Raw genomic sequence first — 23198 nt, 5'->3', positions numbered from 1 at the left:
TGTAAAATGTGTCAAATGTGTCAAATGTGTCAAATGTGTTAAATGTGTCAAATGTGTTAAATGTGTCAAATGTGTTAAATGTGTCAAATGTGTCAAGTGTGTCAAATGTCTTAAATGTGTCAAATGTCTTAAATGTGTCAAATGTGTTAAATGTGTCAAATGTGTCAAATGTCTTAAATGTCTTAAATGTGTCAAATGTGTCAAATGTCTTAAATGTGTCAAATGTGTTAAATGTGTTAAATGTGTCAAATGTGTCAAATGTGTCGAGTGTAAAACTCGGGAATGTGATGTGAGACTTTCCAGATTCTCAGTTCAAATTCTGACTGGAGTTGTATCATTTCTGTTTCACCTTTTATTTAAAATTTCAATCAAACAGTTTCAGTTCCAGTTTATCGAGCTCATATTTGCACTTTTTGGAGTCTTGGCTTTAAAGCAGCTGCATAAAGAGCCTGGGTGGAGCTTAAACACTTTACTAAAATGTGTCTGATACAGTTTGGAGTAAAAATCCAAATTCAATAACTAAATAAAAATAATCAGAATCGGACCAAAAACATCAAAGACATCGGCACCAGTCGACCTGTCACTGTGAAGCTCGATACATCGCCACCGAGAAATACTGAGATAAACAACGACATTCAAACTATTTCAACCAAAACAAGAACAAAAAACAAGAAAATCGCAGTGACCCATTTCTAAAACAATCGTCTCATTGAAAGAGCCGAGGAGCAAAATAAGAACAGAAGTGATTTATTTACGTCTGCAGCTCAAATCTGACACAGAAAATGACAGAACGTCTCCCACGAAAGAAGAAAAGTGACACAAACACTGAGCCTCACAAAGTCCAGGGCACATGGATCCACACGTCCATAAAGTGATGATTGTGACACGTCCAGGCAGCCGTCACCAAACACTTCGTTCAACACATTTTTCGCTCAAATGTCGTCGTTGTTTTTCTGCTCTGATTTTTCAGGATTAAAAACAGCTCATCTCTGGACAGGAGCCGTACTCAGGGTCTGTCACTGAACACTGCAGCCTCAGCGTGAGTCCTCAGATGAGTCTTTAGATGAGAGTTAGTCACAAAACTTTTGTCACAAACTGAACAGCTGAAAGGCCTGTCTCCGGAGTGAATCCTCTGATGGGTTTTAAGAGTTCCTTTTTGTGTAAACGTCTTTTCACAAATTGGACAACTGAAAGGTCTCTCTCCTGAGTGAACTAAAATGTGCCGCCGAAAAGCGGTCTTGCAGTTAAACTCCTTCCCACACATAGAACAGCTGTAAGGTTTCCTGTTGACTCTTTCGATGAGCTCTGGGTCCAGACTCCCATCGTCCACATGTGTCCTCAAATGGTCAGTTAAATCTGCGTCTCTCTCAAACTCTTCTTTACAAACTGGACAGATGTGATGGGCAAATCTTAAATGTTGGTTAACTTCAAATTTACAAACAAAACCTTCTTCACAAACTGAACAGCTGAAAGGTTTCTCTCCCGTGTGGACAAACATGTGCCTCTGCAGGTTTGATTTGTTTCTACACTCCTTCCCACAAAGAGAACACCTGCATGGTTTGATACTTTTTCTCTCTAGGAGTGACTGGTCAAGTGTGCCGTCGTCGAGATGAGTTTTGAGATGTTGGTTTAGTTCAGTTATATTTTGAAAACTGCCCTTACAAACCGGACACATGTGATGGATGTGTTTCTGGTGTCGAGAGAGAGTGGAGATTTGAGCAAAGCTTTTCCCGCAGACTGGACAGACGAAGGGCTTTTCTCCCGTGTGTGTCCTCATGTGCTCTCGGAGTCTCGTCATGAGTTTGAAATCCCGCTCACAAACCGAACATTTGTGCCGCGTCTCTGCTCGGTGGACGATCATGTGCCTCCCTAAATGCGCCTTTCGCCCAAACGCCTTCCCGCACTGAGAACAGCTGTATGGTTTCAGGCTCTCTTCTTCCAAAATGGACTGGTCCACTGTCCCCTCGTCCACGTGAGCGCGCAGATGCACCGCGAGTTTGATTTTATTTGTGAAGCGTTTCGGGCACACGGGGCAGATGTGATGTCGGTGGCGTTCATGACGAGTCAGAGACGATTCTTCTTTAAAATCTCTGTCACAAACGGAACATTTATGAGGCCGCTCCCCAGAGGAAGCAGACATGGCTTTTTTTATGGCTGATTTCTTTGTAAACATCTGCTCAGCTGTGGAGGCACCAGGAGGAATCACCACAAAGCTCCTTTTGGCCCGAGCCTGTGCTGGACTATAGTCTTCAGAGCGATCGGTGTCGTCAGAGCTGTCAGTCTGCTCCTCACTGTCTGAACAGCTGTATGGTCTCTGGTCTGAACAGCTGTATGGTCTCTGGTCTGCTCCACACTTCTCTCCGTTGGTTTTCTCTCTGTTCTCCTCAGTTGATCTTTGGCGAAGCACAGAGGACTTATCTTCATCATCTTCATCATCTTCCTCATCATCTTCAGTTTTGACGGTGACCATGTGAAAAGGGAAGTCTTGGGGCTCCTGTTTGATGCACAGCTCTGGCTCCTCTGGCTCCTCTGGCTCTTTTGGCTCCTCTTTAAGGCGGGGGTGGTCAGAGCTGGACAGAAAACAGCACATTATTATTAAAATGCGACACAAAGTCAAATCTTAAATATATGTGATCTATAAATATACACATATATAAAATCACATATATAAATATATGTGATCTTAGCATGTGTTCGTTTTCTATTCTTAAAGCTTTTTTTTTTTCTTTAGGTAAAAACATGTTGCTTCCTGGTTGAAAATCGTGACATCACACTGTTACTTAGGAACCAACAAACAAATAATAATCTGTGTGGAGCTTCCTCCAATGAACAAACAGATTATTATTTGAAAAACAGAAAATGTTTCATGTTTAAAGCCAAAGTGATGGAGTAATGACAGTGCAGTGACGGTGCAGTGATGTGACGGTGTAGTGTTGGTGTAGTGTTGGTGCAGTGTTGGTGCAGTGTTGGTGCAGTGTTGGTGCAGTGTTGGTGCAGTGTTGGTGCAGTGTTGGTGTAGTGTTGGTGTAGTGTTGGTGTAGTGTTGGTGTAGTGTTGGTGCAGTGTTGGTGCAGTGTTGGTGATGTGACGGTGTAGTGTTGGTGTAGTGTTGGTGTAGTGTTGGTGTAGTGTTGGTGTAGTGTTGGTGTAGTGTTGGTGTAGTGTTGGTGTAGTGTTGTGACCATAGACTAAATACAAATGGACATCAGGACGTGATCAGGTCTCACTTTTTGCTCCATCGACTCCAATTCACTTGAAAAACTGGCTCTGACCCCGAGTCTGACCAGAGTCTGACCCCGAGTCTGACCAGAGTCTGACCAGAGTCTGACCCCGAGTCTGACCCCGAGTCTGACCAGAGTTTGACCAGAGTCTGACCAGAGTCTGACCCCGAGTCTGACCAGAGTCTGACCAGAGTCTGACCCCGAGTCTGACCAGAGTTTGACCAGAGTCTGACCCCGAGTCTGACCCCGAGTCTGACCAGAGTCTGACCCCGAGTCTGACCAGAGTCTGACCAGAGTCTGACCAGAGTCTGACCTGTGGATCTCACGGGGGTCATGGCCCTCACATGGAGCTGTGGGTGGAGGAGGAGGAGGAGGAGGCCGGATTCCTCACACGCACGCGCACATGCACTCTGTATAACATGGGCTGTCTACTGTTAGCATTAGCATTAGCATTAGCATTAGCACAAACTCCGCGGCGCGTGTCTGTTTCGTGACGCGACATGTTTCACGCAGGAGGCCAAAGAAAAGTGTAAAGTCACTCACTCAGAGCTGTGTATGTGCTCCTCCTGCTCCTCCTGCTCCTGTGCTCCTCCTCTCTGCTCCTCTGCTCCTCCTCTCTGCTCCCACTGCTCCGTTTCCTCCTCCAGCTTCACTTGTTCCATGTTTCAGTGTCTCTGTTTCACTTTATTGCGCTCAGCTGCGGCTGTTTGGCTGTTAGCTCAGGTTAGCTTCAGAGCTAATCACGTGGGGCTCCTGATCCTGAGGACCCCGGGCTGTCCTCACAGCTGCCTGTTTAAAACTCTGTTTATAACACACTGGACACACACTGGACACACACTGGACACGCACTGGACACACACACAGACAGATGTGTGTATGTATACACACACACACACACACACACATATACATGCACATATATAATACAAATGTTTGATGAACTGAAACATGATCTCGAATTAAGGGAAAATCTGTTTGGTTTGTGTTGCTTTAGGAGCAGAGTTTGAGGAGCAGACTCTGGTTTGAGGAGCAGACTCTGGTTTGAGGAGCAGACTCTGGTTTGAGGAGCAGACTGTGGTTTGAGGAGCAGACTCTGGTTTGAGGAGCAGACTCTGGTTTGAGGAGCAGACTGTGGTTTGAGGAGCAGAGAAAGAGCCGCCTCTGGTCTGGAGCTGGACTCTTTTTAAACAGGCAGCTCTGAGGACAGCCCAGGGCCACGTGATGAGGAGTCCTGGGGTTGCCAGATGTAGAACAACTATCGCATCTGTTCGATCATTTGGGTCAAAATCCGATCGTTCTGGAGTCGATATTCTGGTTCTGAGGATCTGGCAACACAAAGCAGCTCCGCGTTAAAGCCCCAGAGCTAAAACTGTGCCCAAGACTTTAAAGTGAAACAGAGACACTGAAACATGGAACAAGTGAAGCTGGAGGAGGAAACGGAGCAGTGGGAGCAGAGAGGAGGAGCAGAGGAGCACAGGGGCCCCATGGAGGAGCAGGAGGAGCAGAGGGGAGGAGCAGAGGAGCACACACACAGCTTTGAGTGAGTCAACCCGAGCTCTCCTCTCCACAGAGTTTAGGATTTACACTGATCCTGTCACGTGACTGACACGAGCAGAGTCAAGTCTTTAGAGACAAACGTGTAAAACAACAGAGGCGGCGCTGTTCAAGACTCTGAGGGGAAAGGGCCCCAAGTACAGGGGCCCCTGGTTTAACAAGGACGACAAGTTATAATAAAAACAATAAAATAGAGACGCTAACGTAACACATTTATATTTATTCAGCTGAAGCACAGACAGAACTGAACACGTGTCTGGTTTGTTAACGTAAGATATTAACAGTTAATCAGATAAATAAAGCAGAAAAAACAACAAGTTTACTCTGGATCTCACTCCAAATCAATAAATCCACTGAATTCTTCATCCTCGGTGTCGCTTCTGAACAAATCCACCAACTCCAGAGGAAGATGAAGCGTCGCTCGGCAGAATACGACTTTATTTTAGGCTCATTTTTGTTGAGTGTTTGTCTTTGTCTTTTAAATGAGTGTAATGTTGATATTTTAAATGTTGAGTGGTTCAGGAGGAGTAGATACTGGTCCAAGTCTAGAGCCCCTCGCACGACTGTCACTGTGACAAGAACCAACATGTGACTTTATAGATTTGAATCATTTCACATATAAGTCACATCTGTGGAGAAGTCGCACCAACAACAAACTCAACAAAAGTCACACTTATTGTTTGGAAAATACAGTCAATCCTGTCCTGTCCATCCGTGCATGTTTGCGTAATCTAGTGATCTCTCCTGGGCCCTATTCAAACCCTCCTTACAGTTAGCAGTACGAGTCTGTACGAGGCTCCGCCCACAAGCTTACACAATTCTCCATAAAAATACAAAAATATGATACAAACTGTGCACTATGACGTGACAAACCTGGTGTGACGTGCAGGAGTTTCATTAGTGGGACGCAGCTTAATGTGTTGTGATAGTGCTCTGAAGGGGGAGGGGCTTAGCACAGAGAGCAAAGAGACTCAGACTCTATATCATTTTCAAAACAATAAAAGGAAACATGGTGATCTAAATTTGTGATGTGTTACAGTTAATGCCCCACAGCGGTAAATACCTCCTTTAACATGTGCATTTGTCTGATGAAACTAATAAACTGATAATGTGCTGTCGCTTCCACAGCTGTGACACGTCACAAGACTTCCCCTTTCACCTGGTCACTGTCAAAACTGAAGATGATGAAGATGAAGAAGACAAGTCCTCTGTCCTTCACCAAAGACCAACTGAGGAGAACAGAAAGGAAACCAACGGAGAGGAGTGTGGAGCAGACCAGAGACCATACAGCTGTTCAGACCAGAGACCATACAGCTGTTCAGGCAGTGAGGAGCAGGTGGACAGTTCTGATGACACTGACCACTCAGAGGACTATAGTCCAGAACAGACTCAGGCCAAAAGAAGCTTTGTGGTGATTCCTCCTGACGCCTCTGTAGCTAGAGCCAACAGACCATACAGCTGTTCAGACCAGAGACCATACAGCTGTTCAGACTGTGGGAAAGCTTTTAAACGGGAGCAGTACCTGAGGTCTCACATGAACAGTCACGCATCAGAGACGTCCTTCGTTTGTTCTGTTTGTGGTAAATGTTTCTGTGGGACATTTTCTCGTCTTCAGCACCAGAGCCGCATGCACCACATGTGTCCGGTTTGTCCCGTGCGTTTTCCAGACAAACTTTCTCTGAGTACGCACCTAAAGTCTCACGTAGAGGACAGGACAGTGGACCCGGCCTTTCTGGACAGAGCGTACCTGACGCCGTACAGATGCTCTCAGTGCGGGAGGGAGTTTAGCACCAAGTACCGTCTGCAGACGCACATGGTGGTTCACACAGGTGACAAACCTTTCAGCTGTTCAGTCTGTGACAAAAGTTTTCAATTTAAATCTAGCATCACCAAACATCTAAGGTTTGTCCATCACATCTGTCCCGTTTGTAAAGAGATTTTTATGAGAGACACTGATTTAACGGAACATTTAAGGACTCACGTAGAGGACGGGAGTCTAGACCCAGAGCTCCTCCAAATCAAAACACTAAAACCCTACAGCTGTTCTGAGTGTCAAAAGGCCTTTAAAAGAAGGTCAGAGCTGCAGCGGCACATGCTTTTTCACACAGGAGAGAAACCTTTCAGCTGTTCAGTATGTGAAAAGAGTTTTAGATTTAAATTTCAAATCTACAAACATCTAAGATTTGTCCATCACATCTGTCCAGTTTGTGAAGAGGTTTTTACAAGAGATACTGAACTGACTGAGCATCTGAGGACACATGTGGAGGACGGGACTCTGGACCAGTCAGTTCTACAAAGAGAAAATCCAAAACTTTACAGCTGTTCTCACTGTGGGAAGGAGTTTAAAAGCAATTCATATCTGCAAATCCATATTAAACTTCACACAGGAATCAGCCCGTTCAAATGTTCAGTTTGTGAGAAGAGTTTTATAAATAAAAGTTATCTTAAAATACACAGGAGAATTCACACAGGTGAGAAACCTTTCAGCTGTTCAATATGTGAGAAGACTTTTAAGCAGAAGAGTTATCTGAAATCACACCAGAGGATTCATACTGGAGAGACCCCTTATAAGTGTTCTGTTTGTGACAAGACTTTTGTACAAAAAGGATCTCTGAAACATCACGAGGCAACTCACTCTGGAGATAAACCTTTCAGCTGCTCAGTTTGTGACAAGACTTTTGCTCAAAAAGGTAATCTTAAGTTTCACGAGAGGTCTCACTCAGGAGAGAAACCTTTTGTCTGTTCAGTTTGTGAGAAGGCGTTTGCACAAAAGGGAACTCTTAAAATACACCAGAGGATTCACTCGGGCGAGAGACCTTTCGTCTGTTCAGTTTGTGACAAAAGTTTTAACAGACGTGATAATCTAAAGTCTCATCTGAAGACGCACGCAGCCGAGGGGACGGGAGTCTGCAGTAAAGCTGAGTCCTCTGGGTCTGGGGACGGTTCAAGGACTGAGCCGTAACTCTGTGGTCCAGGACACGACCATAGACTGTACATGAAACGGACGTAGCTAACCTGCTGTTCATATAGACGGACGTAGCTAACCTGCTGTTTATATAGACGGACGTAGCTAACCTGCTAGCCGTCGTGTTCTAAACAAGACGTGTTCATGACTGGCTACATTTCACTTTCTCTGTAAAAAACGTGTCTCTTCTCTGTAACTGCTGCTGCCAGACTCGCCTGAACTTTATTTGTGTTTTAATGATCCTTTGCAGCTGATGTCAACATTCCCTAGGGGTGTAATGCTAACTGTAGGCACTGCTCTGTCTGAAGTTTTGTTAAACTTTATTTTAACACAGTCTGACCATAAAGAGCTGATTTATCTGAATTACAACAGGTGATTTGTGCTGTTAAAGTCCCTCAAATAACATTACAGTCACATGCTAGCATTAGCATTAGCATTAGCATTAGCCAACAGTTTTCAGTGAGTCACTTTGACCTTTTTGTGTAAAATCAGACTGGACCACAGGCTCCTGATGTTTGTGATCTTTAGATCCATTTTGTATTTTTTCTTGACTTTTCAGATCTTAAAAATGTTTATTCTGTGTTTGCTCATGTGTGTGTTGTGTCTCCATGGGGACGGGGACTCATCTGTCTCGTGGGGACTCTTCTGTCTCCCGGGGACTCGTCTGTCTCGTGGGGATTCTTCTGTCTCGTGGGGACTCTTCTGTCTCGTGGGGACTCTTCTGTCTCGTGGGGACTCTTCTGTCTCGTGGGGACTCTTCTGTCTCGCGGGGACTCGTCTGTCTCGTGGGGATTCTTCTGTCTCGTGGGGACTCTTCTGTCTCGTGGGGACTCTTCTGTCTCGTGGGGACTCTTCTGTCTCGTGGGGGCTCTTCTGTCTCGCGGGGACTCGTCTGTCTCGTGGGGATTCTTCTGTCTCGTGGGGACTCTTCTGTCTCGTGGGGACTCTTCTGTCTCGTGGGGACTCTTCTGTCTCGTGGGGACTCTTCTGTCTCGTGGGGACTCTTCTGTCTCGCGGGGACTCTTCTGTCTCGTGGGGACTCTTCTGTCTCGTGGGGATTCTTCTGTCTCGTGGGGACTCTTCTGTCTCGTGGGGACTCTTCTGTCTCGTGGGGACTCTTCTGTCTCGTGGGGACTCTTCTGTCTCGTGGGGACTCTTCTGTCTCGTCTGTAAATCCATTTGAAAATGAAGAGATTTAAGTTTGACACAAACTGTGTCTGACTCTGATGTTTGTTTTTGTTTTTTGGGGAGTTTTTTTTTTTTTTATAATAAAAAACATTTTTAGGCTGAAACATGTTTATATAAAGACACTGAGACACAAACGGGACACTGAGACACTGAAATGGGACGCTGTCCTATTTTAATCACTCTTTTTACTCTGGCCCGACATGTTTCAGTTTCAGATCCATTTCGTCTAAAAACTTTGACTAAATGTGTCGTGTCTCAGTCGCTGGAGCAGGTACGAGTCGGCTCCATGAAAATGTGATCAGTAGTTTCAGAAAATACAGATTTAGTCCATGAAGACGTCCAGAAAGGTCCGATGTCCTCCACGTCCACTATGTCCTCCATGTCCACTCTGGGTCCACGTCCACTATGTCCTCCACGTCCACTATGTCCTCCATGTCCACTCTGGGTCCACGTCCACTATGTCCTCCACGTCCACTATGTCCTCCATGTCCACTCTGGGTCCACGTCCACCTTCAGGACCTGTTTTCTGTTAGAACAAAACGATTATAAAATGTCTCAATAACAGTGAATATTTAAATATTTTAAATCAATTAACCTTTAACCTTTAACCTTTAACCTTTCGACGACCCGGCGCCGCCTTCACCATACAACTGTACAGGAACGTACATGTGTGTATATATATATATATATATATATATATATATATATATATATATGTACATATATATATATATATATATATATATATATATATATATATATATATATATATATATATATATATGTACATATGTTCCTGTTAGGACTCTGGCCGCTGCATTTTGGACCAACTGGAGGCTCCTTATAGTACTTTATAATACTTTATAGTACTTTATAGTACTTTATAGTACTTTATAGTACTTTATAGTACTTTATAGTACTTTATAGTACTTTTGGGGCAGGCGGCGAGCAGAGAATTACAGTAATCAAGTCTGGAAGTAACAAATGCATGGATGAGTTTTTCAGCATCGTTTTTAGGTAAAATATTTCTAATTTTAGTTATATTTCACAGGTGAAAGTATGCGGTTTTACAAGCTAGGTTTATATGGGCTGTGAATGAGAGATTTTGATCAAATAGGACTCCAAGATTTTTTACAGTAGGGCTAGAAGCTATATTCACATTGTCGAGTGAGATTATCTGGTCCGACAGAGAATCTCTTTGACCTTTGGGACCAATGACAATGACCTCTGTTTTTTCAGGATTTAAGAGCAGGTAATTCAAGGTCATCCAGGTTTTGATGTCCTTCACACAGGCACTGAGTTTATCTATTTGATCAGTCTGATTTGGTTTCATTGATAAGTACAGCTGAGTGTCATCAGCGTAGCAGTGAAAATTAATGCCATGTTTTCTGATAATGTTTCCCAATGGCAACATATACAGAGTAAATAGGATTGGACCAAGCACAGATCCTTGTGGAACACCACAGGCTACTTTAGAACAGGGAGAGGTGCTCTGGTTTATACTAACAAACTGGTACCTATCTGATAGATAGGATTTAAACCATTTGAGGGCGGTCCCTCTGATTCCAATGTCACATTCTAACCTCTGCAGTAGAATGTTGTGATCAATGGTGTCAAACGCTGCACTGAGGTCCAGTAGGACCAGGACTGAAGCCAGCCCGTTATCAGCAGCTAGTAGTAAATCATTTGTTACTTTAAGCAGTGCAGTCTCTGTGCTGTGGTGAGCTCTGAATCCAGATTGAAATTTTTCAAACATAGAGCAGACGACCTGATGCTGATCCTGGTCGTGGTTTATTCTGCTGTTGACTTCATTGTCAAACGTGTATCATGTGTAATCATTAGCATTAGCATTAGCATTAGCTAACGCCAATCTGCCCCCCCCCCCGCCCACGACCACCAATCATCACTTGGGTGAAGTGTCTTGCCCAAGACAGAAGTTGGTCCAAGTGGGACTCGATCCTCCTTCAGGTTGGACGACTAAAGCTCCAACCACTGAGCCACAGTCAGAGAGTCACACTGTACAAACACACAACGCACAAACACACAAACACACAACGCACAAACACACAAACACACAAACACACAAACACACAAAACACACAAACGCACAAAACACACAAAACACACAACGCACAAACACACAAACACACAAAACACACAAAACACACAAACACACAAACACACAAAACACACAACGCACAAACACACAAAACACACAACGCACAAACACACAAACACACAAAACACACAAAACACACAAACACACAAACACACAAAAGACACAAAACACACAAACACACAAAACACACAAAACACACAACGCACAAACGCACAAAACACACAAACACACAAAACGCACAAAACACACAACGCACAAACACACAAAACACACAAACACACAAAACGCACAAAACACACAACGCACAAACACACAAAACACACAAACACACAAAACACACAAACACACAAAACGCACAAAACACACAACGCACAAACACACAAAAGACACAAACACACAAAACACACAAAACACACAAAAGACTCTGTCCTGGTGCCACAAAAATCTGTTTTAGTTTTTATTTTAATTCTCTTGGTCTCAGTTTATTTTTATAACTCACTGTTTAGAAAAAAGTTTTTATAAATAGTGAGCTGTCCATGTCCACTGTCCACTGTCCACAACCACTGTCCACTGTCCACTGTCCACGTCCACTGTCCACTGTCCACTGTCCACGTCCACTGTCTACGGTCCACATCCACGCAGGAAATATTTATGATGGTCACTCGGGGAGCGCCCGTCACTCGGGGAGCGCCCGTCACTCGGGGAGCGCCCGTCACTCGGGGTGCGCCTGTCGGGAGTGGATCATGAGGTCACCGCGCTCGTAGAACGCCTGTCGGCAGATTGAACAGCTGAAAGTCTTCTCTCTGCTGTGTGTTTTCTCGTGGGCTTTGAGGTGGCTCCTCTGGATGAAGCCTTTGTCACACTCTGAACACCTGAAAGGTCTGTCCCCGGTGTGGATCCTCATGTGTGGAGTGAGCAGGGCTTTGGTGGTGAAGCCGCGGTTACAGAATGGACAGCTGTAAGGTCTCTCGCCCGTGTGGTTCCTCAGGTGCGTCTTCAGGTGGTTCTGTCGGATGAAGGTTTTCTCGCAGAAGGAGCATTTGTGTGGCCGCTCGCCCGTGTGAATGATCATGTGACCCTGCAGGTGATCTTTACGGAGGAACCTCTTCCCGCACTCGGGGCATCTGTGCGGCTTCACCACCATCTCCGTGTTTGGCACCTCCTCCCTCTGCTCCTCCATCTGCTCCTCCATCTGCTCCTCACTGTCTGAACAGCTGTGTGGTCTCTGGTCTGAACAGCTGTATGGTCTCTGGTCTGCTCCACACTCCGCTCCGTTGGTTTCCTCTCTGTTCTCCTCAGTTGGTCTTTGGTGAAGCACAGAGGACTTGTCTTCATCGTCTTCAGTTTTGACGGTGACAGGAGCGAGGGGGAGCTCCTCCTGCTCCTCCTGCAGCTCCTCTTTAATGTGGGGAAGCTCCTCAGTCAGAGACACAATCTCAACACCTGCAGGAGACACATCAAAACCGTCATTTTAAATCAGTTTAGAACAGAGATCCTGCAGCAGCTTCTGATGTGCAGACAGCGCCCCCTTGTGGTCAAACACATTTCCTACATTTTAAACACAAACAGAGGACATCATGTGGACAAGTGGAATTATGTCACAAAGAAAAATAAATATAAATCATTTTATATTTCATATTCAAATCCTCCACACTCTGTCCACAGCTGTAAACCCTGGACCTTCATGAAGCTTCAGGGTCAAGACACAAGTGACCTGCAGTGACCTGCAGTGACCTGCAGTGACCTGCAGTGACCTGCAGTGACCTGCAGTGACCAGAGCAACGGGTCAAGGATGAAACCTGAAGAGTTCATTTTGTCACTGTGTCCCACGTGTCTCATGTTTTGATTCTTCTGCAGTTTGAATAAAAGTGTTTCATTGGACTCATTTATCATCTGTCCTGTGTCTCACCTGTCCTGTGTCTCACATGTCCTGTGTCTCACCTGTCCTGTGTCTCACATGTCCTGTGTCTCACCTGTCCTGTGTCTCACATGTCCTGTGTCTCACCTGTCCTGTGTCTCTGAGGCTCGTGTGTCTCCAGTCCTCGTCGTTGTCCTTTGTGGATGTTCTTGAAGCGGCTCAGCTCCGGCTCCCGCTGCTCCTCCGCTCCCGTCCCCGGTGTCCCGTGTCCCGTCCCCGGTGTCCCGTGTCCCGTCCCCGGTGTCCCGTGTCCCGTCCCCGGTGTCCCGTGTCCTCGGGTCTCCCTGACGCGGCTGAGCTCGTGCTCGTACTCCTCTACGGTCCTCTCCAGGAGCGCGCAGATCTCCTCCGCGGCCGCGCTCAGCCGCGCGCTCACGAGCGCCCTCAGACTCTGCGCCCGAGACATGTGGGACATGTGGGACATGTGGGACATGTGGGACATGTGGGACGTCTGGGACATGTGGGACGTCTGGGACATGTTTGTGCTGCAGCCCGGCTAAATGCTAAATGCTAACAAATAGCTAACAAAGCAGCTGCGCATGCGCCTTCGGTAAGAGGACTACTGCCCCTGGTGTTCACACAGTGTAATTACATCAACACAATCTAAACCAAACCAGGACTAAACCAGGACTAAACCAGGTCTAAACCGGGACTAAACCGGGACTAAACCAGGACTAAACCAGGTCTAAACCGGGACTAAACCGGGACTAAACCGGGACTAAACCGGGACTAAACCGGGTCTAAACCGGGACTAAACCGGGACTAAACCAGGACTAAACCAGGTCTAAACCAGGACTAAACCAGGACTAAACCAGGTCTAAACCAGGACTAAACCAGGACTAAACCAGGACTAAACCGGGTCTAAACCGGGACTAAACCGGGACTAAACCGGGACTAAACCAGGTCTAAACCGGGACTAAACCGGGACTAAACCGGGACTAAACCGGGACTAAACCGGACTAAACCAGGTCTAAACCAGGTCTAAACCAGGACTGAACCAGGACTAAACCAGGTCTAAACCAGGACTAAACCAGGACTAAACCAGGACTAAACCGGGTCTAAACCGGGACTAAACCGGGACTAAACCGGGACTAAACCGGGTCTAAACCGGGACTAAACCGGGACTAAACCGGGACTAAACCGGGACTAAACCGGGACTAAACCAGGTCTAAACCAGGTCTAAACCAGGACTGAACCAGGACTAAACCAGGTCTAAACCGGGACTAAACCAGGACTAAACCATTTTATTTTTATTTTCATAATATTGATTTATAACATCCCCAGACTTCAGTGTTAAAAACCCAAAGTAATTTTCAACAAAACAAAACATTTAATTAACGTAACAAATGTGAAAAACTGTTGAAATGTGATTTTATTTTACAGTGACGTGACTTCAAGTACAACAAGTTTAAATCTTTCTCACGAATCTCATCTACTGTAAATATAAATGAGAGTTTTACACTGATCTAGAAGCAGTTTGTGAAGAAAAGATGAAAAATCTGCTGAAAATGAGGAAGTTCTAATCAAACGGCGACTCCTGAACACCTGTATGGTTCTTCCGCCTGTGTGTGGCCACGTGTTTATCCAAAGTGCTTTTCTGTGTAAAAGACCTCTGACAGACTGGACAGCTGAAAGGTTTCTCTCCCGTGTGTGTCCGGATGTGCGCCCGTACGTTGCCTCTCTGTGTGAAGCCTCGGTTACACACTGGACACCTGAAAGGTTTGTGTCCCGTGTGGACTCTCATGTGCTCTTTCAGCAGACTTTTGGTACCGAAGCCTTTATTACAGACCTGACAGAAACAACTTTTTTCTCCCGTGTGAGTCCTCATGTGAGAATGGAGCTGGTACACCACTCGAAATCCTCGGCCGCAAACCGAGCACCCGAAAGGTCTCTGTCCTGTGTGAATGAGCATGTGTCGCTGGAGCTCTGCGTTTCGCACAAAGCTCTTCCCACAGTCCGAGCACCGGTGACGCCTCGGCTTTGGCTTTTTCACAAGTGATTGTAACAAAGTGAGTGGAACTGAACAGCTGTATGGTCTCTGGTCTGAACAGCTGTATGGTCTCTGGTCTGCTCCACACTCCTCTCCGTTGGTTTCCTCTCTGTTCTCCTCAGTTGGTCTTTGGTGAAGCACAGAGGACTTGTCTTCATCGTCTTCAGATTTGACGGTGACAGGAGTGAAGGGGAGTTGTTCCTCTTGTTTGATGCACAGTTCAGGCTCGTCTTTAACGTGGTCCGGCTTCACAGTCTGATTTCCTGAAAACAGAAACAGAATTATGACATTTGGATCTGATCAGTTTGGAAAAGAGCAAACAAACAATTAAAATCTGTCACTGGACAAAAGTTTTAGAGTGAAGACGTTTCTCTGCTCGTCCAAGTCTCTTCTTCAGTTCTGGTCAGATTCCTGCTGGACACTGCCTTATATCTGTCTGAAGGGGGCGCTAACGACGCTGAAGCTAACGACCCTGAAGCTAACGACGCTGAAGCTAACGACGCTGAAGCTAACGACCCTGAAGCTAACGACCCTGAAGCTAACGACCCTGAAGCTAACGACGCTGAAGCTAACGACCCTGAAGCTAACGACCCTGAAGCTAACGACGCTGAAGCTAACACCTGTTTGTTTGCAGTTTGTGTTTGTGCCTGAGTCGTATTTATAATGGTTCAGGCCCCTAATGTCTTTCAGAGAACAGTTAAACGCCGCCTCGCTGTGATAATGTCTGAGACTTTTATTTATTTATTTAAGTTCATATTCATGAACATATAAATGTAAATGTGTCAGGATGAGCCCGAAGGCGACGGGCAGAAACAAGAAACTACAAGTTCAGACAAGACATAAGAACAGATGATGAAAAAGATAAACCCTGTCCTCAAATATGATCCCCTTTTGTGGATGACGTCTCACATGTCCTGTGTCTCATCTGTCCTGTGTCTCATCTGTCCTGTGTCTCATCTGTCCTGTGTCTCATCTGTCCTGTGTCTCATCTGTCCTGTGTCTCATCTGTCCTGTGTCTCATCTGTCCTGTGTCTCACATGTCCTGTGTCTCATCTGTCCTGTGTCTCACATGTCCTGTGTCTCATCTGTCCTGTGTCTCATCTGTCCTGTGTCTCATCTGTCCTGTGTCTCATCTGTCCTGTGTCTCACATGTCCTGTGTCTCATCTGTCCTGTGTCTCACATGTCCTGTGTCTCATCTGTCCTGTGTCTCATCTGTCCTGTGTCTCATCTGTCCTGTGTCTCACATGTCCTGTGTCTCATCTGTCCTGTGTCTCATCTGTCCTGTGTCTCATCTGTCCTGTGTCTCACATGTCCTGTGTCTCATCTGTCCTGTGTCTCACATGTCCTGTGTCTCATCTGTCCTGTGTCTCATCTGTCCTGTGTCTCATCTGTCCTGTGTCTCATCTGTCCTGTGTCTCATCTGTCCTGTGTCTCATCTGTCCTGTGTCTCATCTGTCCTGTGTCTCATCTGTCCTGTCGTCACTCTCGTCTTTACTCCATGTTCTAATGTTGTTTCCTCCTCAAACTCTGGACTTGTGTTTGTTTCATTCACATGTTTGAGTCACTTTATTATTCGTCTGTTACATCGACAAACATCAAAATGCGACGTTCCACCTTGTGATGTCATCAAATGGGAGTTTTCAAGTGAACATCTCCTTTTACCTTTAGTTCAGTCGAGATAAGTGGAAACTGATTCTAGTGAAGGTGGAGTTTAAAAACACAGTGGAGCACTTCCTGTATCACCACATGATGACATCACAAGGTGGAACAGAGTGTTTTCAGCCTAAATCTGCAGCTTTGTGTTAAATATGTGAATGAAACAAAACACGACTCCAGGTCTGTTTTGTCTGTTGTTTGTGATGAACATTCGTCTTGTGTCACCAGAGCCGCAGGGCCCTCCCTCCTCAGGCTGCAGTTTCCAGGGGCAGTTCCAGGGGGCGCTCTGCTCCAGAGCCTCTTCACTCACAGACACGATCTGGACACCTGCAGGAAGCACGTGGACAGTATTTAGCATTTTTTCATTTTATTTTTAATTATAATTTTGCAACATGTCCAGAATCAGAATCAGAATCAGAATCAGAATCATCTCAGAGGATGTAAATCGTTTGTAGCGTCAGGTCTTGAGTTTCCTTTAATATTATTGTTTTTTTATGATTTTTTTGTATTTTTATCCCTGTACTATTTTTCTACTACTGTAGTACCATTGTTGTACTCTTGTTGTACTTCTGTAGTAGTATTGTAGTACCATTGTAGTAGTATTGTAGGAGTATTGTAGTAGTATTGTAGTAGTATTGTAGTAGTATTGTAGTACCATTGTAGTAGTATTGTAGTAGTATTGTAGGAGTATTGTAGTAGTATTGTAGTAGTATTGTAGGAGTATTGTAGTAGTATTGTAGTAGTATTGTAGTACCATTGTAGTAGTATTGTAGGAGTATTGTAGGAGTATTGTAGTAGTATTGTAGTAGTATTGTAGTAGTATTGTAGGAGTATTGTAGTAGTATTGTAGTACCATTGTAGTAGTATTGTAGGAGTATTGTAGGAGTATTGTAGTAGTATTGTAGTAGTATTGTAGGAGTATTGTAGGAGTATTGTAGGAGTATTGTAGTAGTATTGTAGTACCATTGTAGTAGTATTGTAGGAGTATTGTAGGAGTATTGTAGGAGTATTGTAGTAGTATTGTAGTACCATTGTAGTAGTATTGTAGTAGTATTGTAGGAGTATTGTAGTAGTATTGTAGTACCATTGTAGTAGTATTGTAGGAGTATTGTAGTAGTATTGTAGTACCATTGTAGTAGTATTGTAGTAGTATTGTAGGAGTATTGTAGGAGTATTGTAGTAGTATTGTAGTACCATTGTAGTAGTATTGTAGTAGTATTGTAGGAGTATTGTAGTAGTATTGTAGTAGTATTGTAGTACCATTGTAGTAGTATTGTAGGAGTATTGTAGTAGTATTGTAGGAGTATTGTAGTAGTATTGTAGGAGTATTGTAGTAGTATTGTAGTACCATTGTAGTAGTATTGTAGTAGTATTGTAGGAGTATTGTAGTAGTATTGTAGTAGTATTGTAGGAGTATTGTAGTAGTATTGTAGGAGTATTGTAGGAGTATTGTAGTACCATTGTAGGAGTATTGTAGGAGTATTGTAGTAGTATTGTAGTAGTATTGTAGTACCATTGTAGTAGTATTGTAGGAGTATTGTAGGAGTATTGTAGTAGTATTGTAGTAGTATTGTAGTAGTATTGTAGGAGTATTGTAGTACCATTGTAGTAGTATTGTAGGAGTATTGTAGTAGTATTGTAGTACCATTGTAGTAGTATTGTAGTAGTATTGTAGGAGTATTGTAGTAGTATTGTAGTACCATTGTAGTAGTATTGTAGGAGTATTGTAGGAGTATTGTAGTAGTATTGTAGTACCATTGTAGTAGTATTGTAGGAGTATTGTAGGAGTATTGTAGTACCATTGTAGTAGTATTGTAGGAGTATTGTAGGAGTATTGTAGTAGTATTGTAGTACCATTGTAGTAGTATTGTAGGAGTATTGTAGTACCATTGTAGTAGTATTGTAGGAGTATTGTAGTAGTATTGTAGGAGTATTGTAGTACCATTGTAGTAGTATTGTAGGAGTATTGTAGGAGTATTGTAGTACCATTGTAGTAGTATTGTAGTAGTATTGTAGTAGTATTGTAGGAGTATTGTAGTACCATTGTAGTAGTATTGTAGTAGTATTGTAGTAGTATTGTAGGAGTATTGTAGGAGTATTGTAGTAGTATTGTAGTAGTATTGTAGGAGTATTGTAGTACCATTGTAGTAGTATTGTAGTAGTATTGTAGGAGTATTGTAGGAGTATTGTAGTAGTATTGTAGTACCATTGTAGTAGTATTGTAGTAGTATTGTAGTAGTATTGTAGTAGTATTGTAGGAGTATTGTAGTAGTATTGTAGGAGTATTGTAGGAGTATTGTAGTAGTATTGTAGGAGTATTGTAGTACCATTGTAGTAGTATTGTAGTAGTATTGTAGGAGTATTGTAGGAGTATTGTAGGAGTATTGTAGTAGTATTGTAGGAGTATTGTAGTACCATTGTAGTAGTATTGTAGTAGTATTGTAGTAGTATTGTAGGAGTATTGTAGGAGTATTGTAGTAGTATTGTAGTAGTATTGTAGGAGTATTGTAGGAGTATTGTAGTACCATTGTAGTAGTATTGTAGTAGTATTGTAGGAGTATTGTAGGAGTATTGTAGTAGTATTGTAGTACCATTGTAGTAGTATTGTAGTAGTATTGTAGGAGTATTGTAGTAGTATTGTAGGAGTATTGTAGTAGTATTGTAGGAGTATTGTAGGAGTATTGTAGTACCATTGTAGTAGTATTGTAGTAGTATTGTAGGAGTATTGTAGTAGTATTGTCTTAACCTTTGGCTGTTTTAAATGTATTTTGTAAATAAAGTTGATTTGATTTGAATCTGCAGGAGGAGCTCAGAGGAGGAGGAGCTCAGAGGAGGAGGAGCTCAGAGGAGGAGGAGCTCAGAAGAGGAGGACTCTTCCTCAGGTCTAAATCTCAGGTTGACCTTCGTCTTTCTCATCGTCCAAAATGTTCAAATCTGTCCCTCCATAAATGTCCCAGTGTCCTTCATAAAGGACAGAGAGAGAGACAGGTCACTCTGTCCTTCATAAAGGACATTTGACTGGGTGGACTGTGCTTGGACATTATCTATGGACTATTATTATGATTATTAGTATTTCCTCTGTGTGTCTCCAGGGGGCGCTCTAACACAAATATCTCCTTAAAAATAAATCCTCATTTTTTTCCAAACTCAGACTTTATACTAACACTGAAGTCACGTGAGTCACGTGAGTCACGTGATGTTTAAAGGCTCGTGCCTCGGTGACACTTTTGTCTTTTAGACTCGAGTGTTTTTGTCTGAGGAGCAGAAACAAACCTCTGACTCCGCGCGGCTCCCGCTGCTCCTCCGCTCCCGTCCCCGGTGTCCCGTGTCCCGTCCCCGGTGTCCCGTGTCCCGTCCCCGGTGTCCCGTGTCCCGTCCCCGGTGTCCCGTGTCCCGTCCCCGGTGTCCCGTGTCCTCGGGTCTCCCTGACGCGGCTGAGCTCGTGCTCGTACTCCTCTACGGTCCTCTCCAGGAGCGCGCAGATCTCCTCCGCGGCCGCGCTCAGCCGCGCGCTCACGAGCGCCCTCAGACTCTGCGCCCGAGACATGTGGGACATGTGGGACATGTGGGACATGTGGGACGTCTGGGACATGTTTGTATCTCTGTAGCTGCACATCCTGAGCAGCTCTGCGCATGCCCGTGTGCTGCAGCACTACCGCCCCCTGCTGCCCGGAAACAGCATCACAGCCACATAAAGAAACAATGAGAGACTTTAGTCTGAACAGAACCTGAGCAACAGTTTAGAGCAAAAAGAAAAACAAAAGAGTCTCACAAAAAACAAAAGAGTCTCACAAAAAACAAAAGAGTCTCACAAAAAACAAAAGAGTCTCACAAAAAACAAAAGAGTCTCACAAAAAACAAAAGAGTCTCACAAAAAACAGAAAATCTCAAATAGAATCACAGATAAACCGTCGTCAGACACAGTAACTCCAGACTCCTGTCCTCTGTCCTGTCCTCTGTCCTCTGTCCTGTCCTCTGCACTCTGTCCTGTCCTCTGTCCTCTGTCCTCTACCCTGTGTGTATTTGTATGCATGTGTATGTGTGACAGTGTGCGTCTGTGTGGGACAGTGTGCGTGTGTTCATGTGTGTGTGATAGTGTGCATTGGGATCATGTGTGTATGTGTGTGTTGTGTGTTTGTTCTTTCTCATGTGTTTTAGGTGAATGAAACACAAAAGTAAAATGAACACAACTAAATCTAGTGCAAACCACCTCACACACCTGTGTCACACACCTGTGTCACACACCTGTGTCACACACCTGTGTCACACACCTGTGTCACACACCTGTGTCACACACCTGTGTCACACACCTGTGTCACACACCTGTGTCACACACCTGTGTCACACACCTGTGTCACACACCTGTGTCACATTTATATATATATATATATATATATATATATATATATATATATATATATATATATATATATATATATATATATATATATATATATATATATATATATATATATATATATACACATACATATATACATACATATATATATGTATGTATATACGTATGTGTATATATATATATATATATATATATATATATACACACATACACATATATATGTGTATATATGTATATGTATATATGTATATATATATACATATATACATACATATATATGTATGTATATATGTATGTGTGTATATATATATATATATATATATATATATATATATATACACACATACACATATATATGTGTATATATGTATATGTATATATATACATATATACATACATATATATGTATGTATATATGTATGTATATATATATATATATATATATATATATATACACACACACATGAAACTGGTGGGTTCAGTTCCTCCAAGGTTAAGAACCTCTGCCTTAGATCCAGCAACACAAGAACCAGTGAGAACATTAATAAAAAATAAAATAAAAATAAATATAGTTTCTTGTCTTTTTAAAATTGTACAATAGAGTTTGACGACACTTGACATGAAGGTAGAAAATAAAACACAGGACTTTTGCTGCAGAGTCAGTGGTTCAATTTTATTAGTTAAGTAAAAGTACTGGAGAAAAAATACTAAAAGCAAAAATATCACATGAAAAAATGTACTTAAGTAAAAGTGTTACCTGTTTAAAAATGTAACAAGTATTTTCACGTCTTAAAAAAAGTCAAATCAAATCAGTGTGAGCTGAATTTTGTTCAACAGAAACAACTGAACATTTTTTTCTAGCTGTTTTTGTTCATATTTTTGGTGCAAATTATCAATGAAAATAAATAAAAATAAACCTCAGCCTTTGCAGCGGGTCTCAAACAACAAACATGACTTTTACTGTTCAGCCCTGATCAAAAAAGTGGAGTAGAAAGTACAGATACTGATCTCAAGTGTAGTGAAGTAAAAGTAAGAAATATCCACTGTTAAATATACTTCAGTAAAGATACCTAAAATGTGTCTTATCCTCTGAGACCTGGCGTCCTCATATGTGGACAACACATTTTGGGTTGTCTGGGCCACAATGCAATTTTTTAATAGAAGAAGAAGAAAAGATGCAAAAATGTTCAATTTAGAATTTAGAGTTTAGAATGTTCAGAGTATATATTTTTTAATTTTATTTTTTGTAAAGGCTCATGTCTCCTGCTCCTGTCTCTTCACATGAGACACATTTTTATAAAAGGCACAGTTGTTGTTTCTCATTTTGTTTTTACAGGACAAATGTTGTTGTTGTTTCAGGGTCTTAATAGTTTTTAAAAATCATTATTCAAATATTTTAGCAAAATGATTAAAATGTCACATATGAGGACATTTGTTTTACACTTTTCTCAGAAACAACATAATGTTAAAAAAATAATTAATTCTTTGTTTTTAACTCAGGTCCAATCAGCCCAAATAACAAAAAGAAATGAATAAAACAATAAAACAATAAAACTCGGGCTTCAGGAGGTTAAAGGTCGTTTATTACACACAATTTACTCTTTAAGCTTTAAGTTATACGTCCTCAAACACACACTGGAGTTGTGTTTTGTTTCATTCACATGTTTGAGTCACTTTATTATTTAGTCTGTAACATCTACAAAGATCAAAACGCTCTGTTCCACCTTGTGATGTCATCAAGTGGAAGTTTTCAAGTGAACAACTACATTTGACCTTTTCTTCAGTAATAATTGGCAATTCCATCCAAATGATTCTAGTGAAGGTGGAGTTTAAAAACACAGTGGAGCACTTCCTGTATCACCACATGATGACATCACAAGGTGGAACAGAGTGTTTTCAGTTTCACAACAATAGGTTCACAACCTATATTAGAGTTCAAAAGAGAAGAGAAGACAAGAGAGATTATTTTGTCTCAATATTGAGGAGAAAGAGCGAAGAGGCAAAAAACCCCAGTTACAAACCCCCACCCTCTCTGGGGCCCAGACCGTCTTTCACCTCTTTTATTAAAGTTAGGGAACCCTAGTTACATACACATCTGAAGGGGGAGGAGGGGCAAGCAGTGTAAAAACATATGACGAAATTCACAGAGAAATATATTTTGTTTTTGCATTTCCAGAAGGTCACTCTTTCCACAAAACATCCTCCCATGTTTCTGTTTCGGTTTCA

The 23198-nt window shown here is 42.9% G+C and overlaps 4 protein-coding genes across 4 annotated transcripts; 1 reads left to right on the top strand and 3 right to left on the bottom strand.

The window, feature by feature from the left end:
• Window positions 1-335: 335 nt before the first annotated feature.
• LOC129456310 (gastrula zinc finger protein XlCGF57.1-like) lies at window positions 336-4002 on the bottom strand. Its single transcript, XM_055222438.1, has 2 exons — window positions 3765-4002; window positions 336-2570 (listed from the first exon to the last, which is right to left on the bottom strand). The coding sequence occupies exons 1-2, from the start codon at window positions 3881-3883 to the stop codon at window positions 1007-1009; spliced, it is 1683 nt and encodes a 560-aa protein (XP_055078413.1). The 5' UTR covers window positions 3884-4002; the 3' UTR covers window positions 336-1006.
• Window positions 4003-5883: 1881 nt separating this feature from the next.
• On the top strand, window positions 5884-7737 carry LOC117378448 (zinc finger protein 268-like). The gene has a single exon (XM_033975050.1). The coding sequence runs from the start codon at window positions 5884-5886 to the stop codon at window positions 7735-7737; it is 1854 nt and encodes a 617-aa protein (XP_033830941.1).
• A 3799-nt stretch (window positions 7738-11536) lies between these two features.
• LOC129456322 (zinc finger protein 420-like) lies at window positions 11537-13467 on the bottom strand. The gene is made up of 2 exons (XM_055222512.1): window positions 13053-13467; window positions 11537-12490 (listed from the first exon to the last, which is right to left on the bottom strand). The coding sequence occupies exons 1-2, from the start codon at window positions 13441-13443 to the stop codon at window positions 11760-11762; spliced, it is 1122 nt and encodes a 373-aa protein (XP_055078487.1). The 5' UTR covers window positions 13444-13467; the 3' UTR covers window positions 11537-11759.
• An 853-nt stretch (window positions 13468-14320) lies between these two features.
• Window positions 14321-20198, bottom strand: LOC117378408 (endothelial zinc finger protein induced by tumor necrosis factor alpha-like). The gene is made up of 3 exons (XM_033975004.2): window positions 19886-20198; window positions 16838-16939; window positions 14321-15218 (listed from the first exon to the last, which is right to left on the bottom strand). Exons 1-3 carry the CDS (start codon window positions 20184-20186, stop codon window positions 14485-14487), a joined length of 1137 nt encoding a protein of 378 aa, XP_033830895.2. The 5' UTR covers window positions 20187-20198; the 3' UTR covers window positions 14321-14484.
• Window positions 20199-23198: the final 3000 nt, after the last annotated feature.

This window comes from Periophthalmus magnuspinnatus, chromosome 1, assembly GCF_009829125.3.
Source record: "Periophthalmus magnuspinnatus isolate fPerMag1 chromosome 1, fPerMag1.2.pri, whole genome shotgun sequence".
Classification (NCBI taxonomy): Eukaryota; Metazoa; Chordata; class Actinopteri; order Gobiiformes; family Gobiidae; genus Periophthalmus; species Periophthalmus magnuspinnatus.
The sequence above is the reverse complement of the archived record's forward strand: the minus strand, read 5'-3'. Positions and strand labels throughout refer to the sequence as shown.

What these genes read in the sequence shown, in the direction of transcription:
- LOC129456310 (XM_055222438.1), bottom strand. Translation starts at nt 3,883, where the DNA reads ATGGAACAAGTGAAGCTGGAGGAGGAAACGGAGCAGTGGGAGCAGAGA. An exon ending in GAGCACATACACAGCTCTGA is followed by an intron (nt 2,571 to 3,764) that starts GTGAGTGACTTT and finishes TTTTCTGTCCAG; the next exon opens with CTCTGACCACCCCCGCCTTA.
- LOC117378448 (XM_033975050.1), top strand. Translation starts at nt 5,884, where the DNA reads ATGTGCTGTCGCTTCCACAGCTGTGACACGTCACAAGACTTCCCCTTT.
- LOC129456322 (XM_055222512.1), bottom strand. Translation starts at nt 13,443, where the DNA reads ATGTCCCAGACGTCCCACATGTCCCAGACGTCCCACATGTCCCACATG. An exon ending in GCCTCAGAGACACAGGACAG is followed by an intron (nt 12,491 to 13,052) that starts GTGAGACACAGG and finishes TGTCTCCTGCAG; the next exon opens with GTGTTGAGATTGTGTCTCTG.
- LOC117378408 (XM_033975004.2), bottom strand. Translation starts at nt 20,186, where the DNA reads ATGTCCCACATGTCCCACATGTCCCACATGTCTCGGGCGCAGAGTCTG. An exon ending in GGAGCCGCGCGGAGTCAGAG is followed by an intron (nt 16,940 to 19,885) that starts GTTTGTTTCTGC and finishes TGCTTCCTGCAG; the next exon opens with GTGTCCAGATCGTGTCTGTG. An exon ending in GGGAGGGCCCTGCGGCTCTG is followed by an intron (nt 15,219 to 16,837) that starts GTGACACAAGAC and finishes TTCTGTTTTCAG; the next exon opens with GAAATCAGACTGTGAAGCCG.